The 13,794-nt window shown below is 36.8% G+C and overlaps 1 protein-coding gene across 1 annotated transcript; it reads left to right on the top strand.

Moving 5' to 3' along the window:
* The first annotated feature begins 1,019 nt into the window (after nucleotides 1–1,019).
* Nucleotides 1,020–9,938, top strand: zgc:175280 (cationic amino acid transporter 2 family protein). The gene is made up of 12 exons (XM_043218750.1): nucleotides 1,020–1,239; nucleotides 2,461–2,831; nucleotides 3,637–3,792; nucleotides 3,878–4,040; nucleotides 4,178–4,314; nucleotides 5,440–5,662; nucleotides 6,100–6,236; nucleotides 6,411–6,513; nucleotides 8,159–8,286; nucleotides 8,908–9,074; nucleotides 9,153–9,261; nucleotides 9,619–9,938. The coding sequence occupies exons 2-12, from the start codon at nucleotides 2,462–2,464 to the stop codon at nucleotides 9,774–9,776; spliced, it is 1,851 nt and encodes a 616-aa protein (XP_043074685.1). The 5' UTR covers nucleotides 1,020–1,239; nucleotide 2,461; the 3' UTR covers nucleotides 9,777–9,938.
* The last annotated feature ends 3,856 nt before the right edge of the window (nucleotides 9,939–13,794 follow it).

The raw sequence follows: 13,794 nt of genomic DNA, 5'->3' as shown, positions 1-13,794 counted from the left end.
TCTGTGATAAATCGGTTGTTAAGTTGTAAACTGTAACAGTAATAATGATTATCTTACCTTTGCTTTGTTAAACCAGAATGCAACTGATTAAAATACTATTTCCTAACACATTTTGAATGATGTAGCTCAAAACCACCACTAGTGGCCAGTACTTTACTTGCATTGCTATCTTTTTTTGACACGGCACTGTTTAATATGTTATACTGTATAATACCCTTGTTTACACACCATGCTGTTTGGTAAGACACAAAACCTAGTGCTTCTTTTAGATTTTTTTTGGACCTGGCCAGTTATTTTCTGAAGCTACTTGATGTTACTTCATATATCTTCAGGGCTATTGTTTGAAAGCACTATAAAGTAATGAAATGTGAAAAACCAGGATCCTCTAGTTACTGTGGTAGTAACAGTGTGGTAGTTTGCTATTCAGGATATAGCCATGGACTTCAGCCACTGATAACGTAATAATAAGAGTCAGCAAGAAATAACAGATTTTGCCCCTTATCTTTTTAAACAGCCATAGTATCAGATTTGAGAGTTAACCTCAGTATTTCCATGATTCATCAGCCAGTCATTTTTATTTCCTTAATTGCGTGTTTTATTAGACTGTACGTATGTTAGAGAACGTATTTCAGAATAATAGCATGGGATTACTTTCCAGCCTTTAGTCTCTATTAGTCTTTCAGATTTAATATAAATGGGGTCTGTTATTTTCAAGCGCTATGTATAATCATGAACGAAATTGCTCTTTGGAGCGTTATGAGATGAGGAGGACGTAAACATTTGGTCAAGTCGTTTTTTTTCTCCTGCGCGCTGATGTTTGCCTTTTTGACACCTACTGGACGTGTTTTTTTTTTTTTTCAAGAAGAAAAAGAAATAACCTTTGGGCATTATAAAGCATTGCTGAAAATATTAAGCGAGCACCTTGTTGATTCAGCATGGGGTCAAAATTTTAAAATGCCACGACTATAGTTTTTTTTTAATTGGTAATATTTTGTAACGATAGACTCAAATACCTTGTATATGTCAGGCTTACAACTGCTAAATTCTTTTTTACGAGTGCCTGTCTCTTCTCCAGAAATCACACATTTCTTCTAAATGTAGCATAGTCTGTCAAAAAGTACACATGGGCGTTTTGGACACGTGAGAGTTTACAGGAGGGGCCCTCTGATATAGGCAGTGCTCAGGAACTCTTGGACCACGGTCACACCTTCACTCACAGCCTGGATTCTGAGCAGACAGGTAAGATACTTCATCACCAGTGTACTAAACCATACTGCGATTAATGCACAGATAGGTTTGCAGAGGTTTGGTATTTTATGCTTCGCAAGACTCCTTGGGTTTTAATAAGATGTGAACTGACACCCATTAGGGAGCACATACATTAGTCTGTTCAAGAGAACATCATAAAAGCAAGATAAGAGTATGTGCCAGATAGTCTGTGCATGTAAGGAAATGGTAAAGATAAGTTATATGACTTTTAAACATTTTAGCGAAATGGACATTGTTAAAATGCGCTTTTAGAATTTCTGTGTCTCGTTAGTGTTAAAAAATTTGATGAATAAAATTAACTGACGTAAACTAAAGATGTTTGTTGCTATTATGCCCCAAAACGAATTTGCTCCATTTCATTTTATTACTACATTTCAATTTTGAATTTTTTTTTTGCTCAACTCCTTTCTTTTATTTATTTATTTTAAATTAATAACATATATTTATTTTATTACTCTATTGGTTTTTTTACGTTTACATGGTTAAAGTTCTTTTATGTGTGCATTTTATATACGGTCGTCTTTTGCTCTGTTAACTCATTTGTGTAACACATTTCACGCAAAGTGCGTAATTCTGAAGGCTTTAAGTAGGCGTGATGAATAAAATAAGAAATGATGATTTTGAAAGGTTTAAACTTGAAAGGGTATGAATAAAAGTATGAATAGTAAAGAAAGAATATGTGAATAAAAAGATGTACATTAAAAAAAACAGCTAACGCTTAATATATTTTACATCCCTTTAGTTATGGTTTTATTTTTTCCCCCATTTCTTTTTTTATTGCCATATCTGTTGCTTTGATTTTTTTTTTAATGGTTTTTATGATCACCTTATAAATAGTTAATGCTCTGTCCTATAAAGCACATTGAGCTGTATTTTATGAAAGGCTGTATACAAATAAAATGTATTATTATCTCCAGATAACGGAAGCACAGTGCACATTAGGTCCTTCGCATCTGAACGCTGAATAATTATGCAAGGCGTGTGTATTTCTTACATAATTACTAATTAGTGTACTTTATAAAACAAAACCGATCGATCGAATAGGTTTAAATGAATGAGCAACATTGTAGAAAATGGTAAAACTGCAAATGTTTAATTGCAAAGAAAAATGCGTTTCTCTTGAATCCATCTGTTATTTACATGTAGAGAATGACAGACAAGTTACATAATCACCTATATTATTCGTTTCAGGATGTCCTGTGACAAAGTGCTGTCCTTTTTGAAGAGCCTGTCGAGGCGAAAGCCACTGGAGCCTGATGGTGAAGAGTCCAACTTTAAGCGTTGCTTAACCACACTCGACCTAGTGGCCCTTGGGGTGGGAAGCACGCTTGGTGCTGGGGTCTACGTCCTTTCTGGGGAGGTTGCCAGAACAGTAGCCGGTCCCAGCATCATCGTGTCATTCTTCATTGCGGCAGTGGCGTCTGTGTTTGCGGGCTTGTGCTACGCAGAATTTGGCGCCCGAGTGCCCAAGACCGGCTCTGCCTACCTGTACAGCTACGTCACTGTCGGAGAGGTGTGGGCCTTCATCACCGGCTGGAACCTACTGTTATCATACATCATAGGCAAGAACAAATTACTACGTTCATACACTATCCTTTCCTGGCCGTTGCAGTTCATTAATATTGTCAGTGCCCTTTATTTAGATAGATATTTCTTTTTTTCTTATTCTCATGCCACTCACGTCTTGAATTCTTCCAGTCCAAACAAAAAGAGAAAATAGAAAATAAAAAAAGTGTGTTAAGTGTGTATTAAGACAAAAATGTTTTTAATATTTCTGCAAACTAAAGTATTATTTAACAAAGAGGGCAGTGCAGTCCTTAACCAAATACTATTTTAATATAATTATTTTTTATTTTTCTGAGCTTTCGGGATGGATTTCGTAGGAAATTGCACACATACCTCATTCGTGTGTCATGTCGCATCCATCCGCAGATAGATGCGAATGATTTTGATATAGCAAAAAAGCGACGTTTACGTATCTTTCCCGACCCGTACCTACTTCTGTATAACGTTTCCTTAAACCACATTCATCCGCATAGAGGTGCCGGAGTACAACCGAAACAGTGTTCCTCCGCAGGATGCAAACAATTCTAGTTTTTAACCGCTAGAGTGCAAAAAGTTGCATAGTGTCGTTAACTCGCATCACCTTTTGCAAATGCAGCCCAGCTCAAACAAGATTTTCCATAAAATATTTCACATTCTCCGATCATTTTAATCAATGATATTAATCTGACGAGATTAATTTATTTCATGGCATTATGCGTGACTCACCGAATTATTACGCCTATATTTATATGCCCTATAAACCTGCTTATCGAATGTTTGAGAAGCACTATCAGTTTGTATAACCGAATGACTTTATGACAGGCACATCAAGTGTGGCAAGAGCATGGAGTGGCACTTTCGATGACTTGATTGGAAATAAGATCGCCAATTATTTGAGTGAAAATACCCCAATGAATTTACCCGGCCTCGCTCCCTATCCAGACTTCTTTGCCGCTGGACTTATTCTGCTTTTGGCAGGCGAGTAAGATTTACAGTACATTTGTTGTAGCATCAGTGAATGACTCAAGATACAGTCATTTGAATCAGCGTTTTCATTTTTTAGCCATCCTTGCATTTGGTGTGAAGGAGTCTGCCATCGTCAACAAGATCTTCACAGCTATAAACATGGTAGTTCTGGTTTTTGTCATTATCGCTGGATTCATCAAGGGCGACCTTGGAAACTGGCAGATAACAGAGGAGGATATTTGGAACTACACGATAACTGCGTTAGTCGCATTATTACATCTAAAGAGCTTCTGTGATATGTTTTAGATCTGCTTTAAAAATTGAGAATCTGTTTAACGCACATTTTAAATACTTTTTAAATTAACACAATGCATTGAAATGATTTTTTTTTATTTAGAAATATCTCAGCCTCCAATGAAACTTTATCCAGTTTTGGAAGCGGAGGATTCTTTCCCTTTGGTTTTGAGGGAACTTTTGCCGGAGCCGCAACCTGTTTTTATGCCTTTGTGGGATTTGACTGCATTGCAACCACAGGTACTTCAGCTATAGCAATGTTTCATTAAACGAAATGAATAGTAAAGACGCTATGTGCCTGTACGCGCATGCATTCCCGTAGACCAGTGGTGGAAAGAGCACTCAGAAATTGTACTTAAGTAAAAGTATTACCACTTAAGGAATAATTTACTTCTGTACAAGTCAAAGTACTGAAAAATAATATGACTCATGCAAAAGTAAAAAATGTCTGCTGAAAAACTACTCAAAGTACTAAGTTACAAAGTAGTTTAGATTTATTACTCTATTTTTATCCAAAATGAGACAAGGTGAGCATTATAGAGCAGGGTTAACCCTAACACCCATGTGCTGTAATGTCTGTTTCACAAGTGAGACTCAGGAAATCCCTTACATGGACAAATACATCAAATATAACTGCAGACTGATGAGATGTGGATGACAATAAACACAATTACAATGCGACACCAATTGACATAGCTTGTATCACAGTATAGACTTTAATAAAAAAAAAAAAAATTCTGTCTCATTGTGATAAGAAGAAACATGGAAACACAGAAGCTGACAGTTTCATACACGACTGGTATTATATAGTGATTTGTAGTCTTTATTTAACATCTTAACCCATTATGGGAATCTAAAATATATTTGATTCTGGAAAAGGATGCTTAAGGTCAAAAATCATCTACTTGTTATTAAAATCAAGATTCTTTTGTATGTATTTTAATATGACTTTTATTATAAAGAATGTCTCCATGCAACTGGCCTTTTACCGACAAAATGGTGTGCGTGTTGAAAAACGGATTGTAAGAGGATATAAGCTGTTTCCAAAATTTCAAAATTTTGGTTTCTTTCCATACAAAATGTATTCTCATAGCTTTATAAGCTTCAAGACCCCCCCTGCTTTCATCCAATATTTTGTTCAGAAGATGAACAGAGCTTTAATGGGTTCTGAATAAAATGGGGGTAACTGATTAATGACAACATTTTCTAGCTTGTGAGCTAGAGTAACCCTTTAAGGACTATTTAGAGTGAATGTCGTTTGCGCTGGATAATTAAAACCACTTCAGAAGTTTTGGAACTTTTTCTATATTTTTACTGTCTGTGCGCATTTGATCTTTTTTTAAAATCTCTATCTTCTTTATCTAGGTGAGGAGGTCAAAAACCCTCAGAAGTCTATCCCTATAGGAATCGTTGCTTCTCTTCTCATCTGTTTCTTGGCTTATTTCGGCGTTTCGGCTGCTCTCACCCTCATGATGCCCTACTACCAACTAAATATTCAGAGTCCCTTACCTGTAGCCTTCACCTATGTGGGCTGGGATCCTGCAAAGTACGCTGTGGCTGTTGGATCTTTGTGTGCTCTCTCAACAAGGTGATGCAACACATGTTGACCCATAAGGCACTTACTACGTCAGACTCATACTGTTAGGACTATAAAAAGCGGCGTTGCGTGATCAGTAAGACAATAGTAGGCTAGAGAGGTTGCTCATAAACTAAAAAAGAAAAGCTGTTCATCAGTTTGGTGAAATTAGCATTGTAAAATCAAATGTAGTATACATAATGCAGGACTCTATTGTCAAACACAGTTGTCAAGGATTGATGTTGATGCAGGATATATCAGAAAATAAGTTAATTATTTAACATAAGTAGTCTTTTTTATCATTAACAGTCCATTTATTGGTTGGTTCTTTAGTCTACTAAACCCTCTCCAAACCCTAACTACTTAATTACTAGTCCAATATAGTAAAGAAATTAAAGGGTTAAACGAATTAAACAATATTGTAATCCAATCTGTTTACTTCTCCACAGTCTGCTGGGGTCCATGTTCCCTATGCCCCGTGTGCTCTTTGCTATGGCCAGAGATGGACTGCTTTTCAAACCATTGAGTAACATGAGTTCCAGACAGAGCCCTGTCATCGCCACAATTTCTTCTGGAATAATAGCGGGTAATTCTCTTTAAAAATACATGCCAGTACTACACCATGACAAAAGTAACTACACAACATACCCTAGGTAACATCAAATCAAATCTCTTTATTGACATAATAACCACACCAGCCTCTTGTCTTCATTTAATTTTTGCCTCTGTTATTCTGTTAGTGAACTGTTTGTGTTTTTAGCAATAATGGCCTTGGTGTTTGACCTGAAGGCTCTAGTAGACATGATGTCTATTGGGACGCTCTTTGCCTACACCCTTGTAGCCATCTGCATCTTAATTCTTCGGTAAGCTTCAAACTCAATATATAACAGAAATAATTTAGAGAATAATTAATTAACAGTATCGTAGATTTTATGATTGTTTATTCCTAATTCCTAATTCCTTCCACTGGGAAGCCTTGACCTTCCAGCCTTGACATGGTCTATTGATACATTGATTTCAAGTCAGCTTTCATTCTAACTGTGCCTTTGCCCTCCATCTTTTTGAAGTCACCAAGGTGGACTTCTTCTTTTTTTTACTGCCATTGATCTGTGTCCCACTGGCTCCACCTTTGTCTTCTATTTTTCTGATGTGCCACCTTGATTTTGGTCCTTAGTGACTGTGATCTGGCTCCACATTCTTTACCTCCAGTAGCTTCTTCAAGCAAACTGTCCAACGCCATCAGATAAAGATGCAAGGACAACAGCCAGATACCCCTTAAAGGGCAAGAAGAAGACATTAGGTAAAAAGCCTGGGAACGACAGGACTTCTCATTGGTCAAAATGCAGTTTCTGCCCTTCAACAGAGGTTTTGGAAAGTGCCAGATTGTAATCTTTTCCTCATCAGGAATGGATAAAGGTACCCTTCCAAAAGACACTCCTTATTTTGAGTTTGAGTCTTGTCAAGGAAAGGGCTGCAACAGGTTCTGAGTCTGGGCCTGCTCACTAACTGATACAACAGTTGGAAGCCTTCAGCACACTACAAGGAAGGCGAAACCCAGCGACATGTTTTGAGTCTGAGACCCACATGGGTGAGACAACAGCAAATCAACAAGTTCTGAGTCTCCGGCCTGTTACAGGAAGGCAAGAGAGATACTAACAGTCAAGGACCTTCTGCACCTATTCCAGTGCCTCATCTGCGTGTTCCAGATTTAAAGACCTTCAATGCTCCAAGAGATCAACATCCTCTAGTGCTTTGTGTTCAAGGCTGTTGAAACGGATTCCTGCTCCTTTTCCAACTACATTGTTCCCAGCACAACCAGTGGATAAAGTCATCCCCACCAGACTGCTCACTCGACCACATCACTTATCCAAACCCCTTCCAGAGACCTTGGCACTGTTGTGTATTATCAGTATATGATTTTCTAATTTACATTCGATATTATATAGCTGATCGCAGTTAATAACAGATAATCTTTCAGGTGATGCATAATGTTAGATGCATAGTAAGGTTTGACACCTTATTTGTTTCAGAGTAGCAACAATTTATCTTCCCAGATAACGTAGCTCCGACATAATCACTTGCATTTTATGCATCTTATGCACTTTATTCCTATTTCATTTATGGTATTCATTTAGTCGTTGATTACCTTTGTCTATCTTTTGTTAATAAAATCTATTCTAAATACACTTCCCGAGAAAAAGGTTCTACAAGTTAGAGATCCCACCAATCTTTCCTATTTGATGTACTAATAACGCCTTTAGTTACACATAATCCAAATATTATAAGATCATTGCTGACACCAGGACCCATCACTACTCTATTTCACTATATATTTGTACTCCTCTGTCAGTTGTATGTGACTACCTTTTATTTTATTTATCACAATATTTCAGTAAAGTGCTATGTTTTGATCCACACATCAGTTTCTCCTGTTTCTCCAGTGTTTGATGTCCATTACTTACATTTATAATGCTTGTGAATTAAAAAAAACTATTTTTGTCTGCACAGGTACCAACCAGAGCTAACTGAGATCAACGAGAAACCAGAATTTCAGAAGAAATGGAATCCTTTTCGCCCCCCTAAAACTGCATCTCCTTCAAGTTCTAAAGCTGTATCTATGCTAACCATATGTACCAGTGAGTGCGTTTAGTGGTTTACAATCAAACCAAAATTATTCAGACACCAGATATAATATCTGATATCTTTTCATAGTAGGTGCTGGACACTAGTTAATTTATGATTGAGGATAAAAAAATTAAGTAAACCGTAACATATTATACCCCAAAATTCTTCATACCAGTAAAATGAATAAAGGTTTGGGACCAACAATTATTCAGACACTTTGACCTAATCATGTTTTGGTGTTTTTCTCTAATTGCTAATGCAACTTTTTTATACCGAAGACAAAAAGAAACATGCTTCTTAATTGTTTGTCCTAAATTGGTATTATCTAACTGTGTGCTTAAATTTAAATTCATACTAATTCTTTACATTTTTAGATGTAGACTGAGATAATGTGAGACATGTGTCTGAATAAAATTTGGACTGACTTCATGCTGTGACTAGAAATATTATCATATTTGCACAGAAAATGATGAGAAATTTACTGTAGTTTAGTTTTAGCCATAGTTTTTTTGGGAAAATATAAAGTTAAACTTAGCAACAATCAAGTACTTTTATCCTAAATTTACGCTGAAAAGATTTCATGCTAACTCTTTCTTCTCCACTTAATTTTTTCATTTTAATGTGATTTCTAGTTGTGTTTGCTGTTATCCTGAGCGTGACTATAACAAAAGGCGTACAAGCTGGTCTGATTGGGGAGTGGTGGATTATTCTGATAATCACTTTGGTTTCGGTGGCGTTTGTCATGACTATCATTATTATTTGGCGACAGCCACAGAATGGAACCAAAGCTGCATTTATGGTAAGTTGCCGCTCACCGGGTGAAAAAAGCTAAATCAACAACATGGCCTTCAGAAACATTTTCACCTTTTTTCTGTAGGTCCCACTTCTGCCACTACTCCCAATTTTTAGTACATTCATCAATGTCTACTTAATGGTCCAGCTGGGGGGTGAAACCTGGATTCGCTATGCAGTGTGGATGGCAGTGGGTAAGACAACATGACTGTTGAGTTCTATATAGCATTGTCTGGCAAGGACGCGGTTATGAAAACTTATGAAACGTTTTTAATTAGAATTCATTCCGCAAACATGTTGCAATACTATTTAATAGGCTTCAAACTAACATGCAAGGTTATATGAATAGATATACCGTGTATCATTTCAAATAGCCAAGTTAATGACTGTAGCATTTATGAAAGCAATCTTCACTGGACCAGGACACATGTGAGAATATAACTGGCATGAGCGTTTAACAAATTGTTATCCAAACCCTTGTCATGTATGCACAGTTCAGCTTTAATCAGTCATTGTATGTAATAAGCGTAATTGTGTTTCCTAACAAACAGGCTTGCTTATCTACTTCTGTTATGGAGTGCACTTCAGTGTACAGAAGAAGCGGAACCAGTCTTCCAAACATCCCAGCAGTGTTGAGACAACTGATGTTAAAATGGAGGACAAGAAAAAACTGGGATCTACTACACCAACTTTACAAACCAAGTTTTAAAGCCAACATTAATGTCTAGTGCTGGTTGCTCCTGAGACAAGAGAGACAAGAGAATCTAAAATATTATTTTTGTTTTTACTGAAATTTAAATTAGTATAAGGATGCATTCGTAACAAATTATGACTATATATATATATATATATATATATATATATATATATATATATATATATATATATATATATATATATATATATATGTGTGTGTGTGTGTATTATATAATTAGTACTTTTGAAGGTACTCAGTGTCAGTAGTTATTATTAAGTAGTTTTTATTTCACTATATATTTATTGTTGTTGTTACTAATCATAAAGCATACTAATAACATAAAACATCTGGTACCACTACTCATCAACCCATGACATTTCTCTTTCACCACTGTTATATTCAAAATGCATGTATGTGAATGGCCTTAGCTACCAAATATCACTGCTTAACACCACATTATTTATATTTTGTAATTGTGCTTTGTGAAAAGAATATCTTTTTTCTAGTTGAGCTTGAACGGGCTGCGTAAGCGTCAGCGTAACACAGAGAAGTTTCTACATATGGCTCTACTGTGGGCATGACCTGCTTTATGTAGCATAAAAACTTTGTCCAAGCCTGTTATGCCTATTATTTATCTCATAGAAGTGTACTTGTCGTTGAAAAGCATGTTGAACAATGTCTGAAATAAAATCTTTTTTTTTCAATATGCCACTCAGTATTGTGTGCTGCATTATGTAGCAAGTGCTAATATTGCCTTTACTATAAAAACTATCACCTGTGGACATTTTAACTGAATATACATTTAATGTTACACTTAGTTTTGCAACCTTAGGGAGCGCGATTGTAGTGTGATTAGATATGCGGGAGCTAAACCTTAAGTAAGTAGTAATATTTAGTAGCTGATAGAGAACTTAATAGGTAGCCAGTGGAGAGACTGGGCTAAATTGGGCTAGTATGATAATATTTTCTTGACTTGGTAAGGACTCTAGCAGCTGTATTTTGGACTACCTGTAGCTTGTACATTGAACATGCAGGACAACCAGCTATCAGTGCATTACAATAGTCCAGTCTAGAGGTCATGAATGCATGAACTAGCTTTTCTGCAGTCCTTAGCATGCCAATATTTCTGAGATGGAAGAAGGCTGTTTTTGTAACATGGGAAACACGATATTCAAAAGACAAGTTGCTGTCTAATAAAACACCCAGATTTTTGACTGCAGATGAAGTGACAATACATAATGAAAATGTGTAATGAAAATATCAGAGGGCCTAGGACGTATCCTTGTGGCACCCTTTTACAGGCATTGAGGTGATTCTCTATTTAAATAGACATGACAGTCGGACAGGTAGGATCCGTCTTAAAGCCATTTTGTATTGTTTTGTAATCGATATATGAGTATGTCACGATGTATAGCATTGAACACAACACAAGATCAATTAAAACTAGCAATGAGATCTGTAAATGCAGTCTTTGTGCTGTAGTGAGACCTGAAACCTGAAATTCCTCATAAGTATCATTTTTCCTGAGGAAGTAAAACAATTTATTTTTTTTTTTTTTATTTTAAGACATAAAATAAATATTTGAAATGGGTCTGTAATGTCACTAATAGTCACAGAGAGGGGAGTAGTTTCAGGTGGTGGTTGTCATTCCCTGGACAGCCACCAGAGGCCAGCTTTTTGTAGTTTTTTCTGTATGTTCTGGACTGCGTCTCCCATACCTTTGTGCACCCCTGATTGTGTTGATTGCCACCAGCTGCTTGTCACTTATCCATTAGCATTACATATACTCTTTTTAGCTTGTATTATGTTGCTGAAGTGTCTTCGTGTGACCTTGGGTCCTGCTTTTCTGGCTCTGAGGGTTTTTGTTTGTGAACTTTATTAAAAGAACTTAGTGCATTTAGATCTTTTGTACTTTGGTTTGTGATACTAATTTAGTTTTAGTTTCTTAAGAAGCTTAAGTAAGGTTGAGGTGACCGTTTCTCTTGTCATTGTAGAGAAAACAATAAACGCTAGTACAAACAACAAAAGTTCACCCAATAGCGTAATTCAGAATTTATTGTAGCTTTTAAGCGCAAATTTACATTTTGGCCTTATGACATTGAAAAATCTATTGTGACTTGTTTTTTATAATGTAATTTTTATTGGTACCCTCTATTCGGGGGGCATTGTCTAAAAGACTACCCGTCTTTATCACCTGTTCACTTTCACACAGTTACACACCAAGGGTCTTCCTCAAGGGCACCGCAGTGGTACTGAAGAGGGAGCTGAGAAACAGCTGAAAACTAAATGTACCAGGAAGTATGTACGATCCTGGTACATTATATTTAAAATTTAGTTGTAGGACCATGAAGACATTTTACCTTTTAACTTTGCCTTTATTTATATTTGTATTCTCTTCCCTCATATGATGGAGCCCAAATATTACAGACTCAGACATTGATGCAGAACACTTAAAACACGCTCCAGGAAGAGTTGAGGGCAGATTTATGGCTGTTTTAAGGTAATGCAAGGTTAGGGGGAGAGAAAAAAGCAGTAGGCTGCATCCACGGCTCTGTTTTCACGTGAATCACACTCCTGGAAGAGCCGGTGTTCATGGTCCAAGGAAACGAGTAAACATTTTTTAAAATGCCACTTTTGAAAGACTCTAAAACAGACGCACGCGAGTTAACTGTGATGCTGTACTGTTCTTGTTTGAAAAATGCCAGCTTAACCATTATTTAAAACTGTTAGAGAAAATGCCATTGCCGCCATTGTCATTGTTTGTGATGTACACGTGATTAAAAAGTTTCATAGACTTGTCAGGCACGGACGCGTTAACCTCAAGGCATCCTATAAACGCCTGTCACGATGTTATAAAATGAGTGTGATATTTTTATACGCAGGTTTATGCACACACATAAATTATGCAGCTGCACGTCTTATAAACATCCAGAAGATGACATATTTAGACGTGCATCTCAAAGACGTCCGTTCAACTTCATTTCCGAATTATTTTTAACCAAAACCGAAAGTGTCGAGGTCCTTTAAACGGCTTGTTGTAGTTTCCCGCTCCGGAGAGGTAGGTGGCAGTGTTCGAGTCATCGGAGTGACTCCCAAGCGACTCGTTTCAGAAGAAGAAACCCAGGGCTCCTGTCGATATTTACAAATTGATCGAGGAGCGCTTCTTTACGGACTCTCTGGTGATTATTAAAACAGTTTGTATCGTTTTGTTGCGTGAGAGCGGTTACGTACTGTCGTTTTGAGGTCGTTTTATTCGCCGTAGGCGTGAAGTAATGAAATAATCAACAGTGCCAAAGTTAATCAAACCGTTTGGCGAAGTTACCAGTAGTTATTTACCAGCTTGCGACACGTTTCTAGGTCGTGTTCACGTCCGCTCCGTCGCGACGAATGTCATTGTTTTGGGCAGTTTTGGTCGTGAATATGCTTTTGACAAACGTTATATTTAGCCAGGGGTTAGCTCTGCGGCTAACTGTGCCGAGGAGGCTGGTCACGGTCGTGTTTTGATGGTTTATTATTCTGAGACACGCGCAAGATATATTTAATGTTAAGACGTCTGCGGTTTTTTTAAACAAAATACGTTAATAAGGCCCAAACAGGCAATCCTAGAAAGTCTTTTAGAACAGAAAACCTAGGAACATTTCTCAAACCTGTCACATAAAGCAGACTCAAAAAGGGGTTGGGCCATGACTCTGAGGAGCTTGTCATTTTCGAGTGCTTATAGCAAATGAGCCTCTTCTGTGCATTATTTTTTATGTTATGGTGACATAACTGTCCTGGTGTTATGAAATTCTTGCAAAGCTTGTTAAGGTGTTTTGCATCACGCTTATTTACCAGATTAGAATAATGTTGCGCAACTAACATAAATAAATAGAAGAATAAAATTAGGTCATTGTATTAACCCCACTTTAGCGTAGGTTAGACGGTACTTGTTACAAAAGTAATATGCTTCAAAAAAATATCGCAATTTAGCTTTCGAAAGCATTCCGTTTTAGGATGCATGTTAACTGCAATTGATACAAATGGTTTATAA

The sequence above is a fragment of the Puntigrus tetrazona genome, chromosome 20 (assembly GCF_018831695.1).
Source record: "Puntigrus tetrazona isolate hp1 chromosome 20, ASM1883169v1, whole genome shotgun sequence".
Lineage (NCBI taxonomy): Eukaryota > Metazoa > Chordata > Actinopteri > Cypriniformes > Cyprinidae > Puntigrus > Puntigrus tetrazona.
Note: the sequence above shows the minus strand (reverse complement) of the source record. Positions and strands in the feature narration are given on the sequence as shown.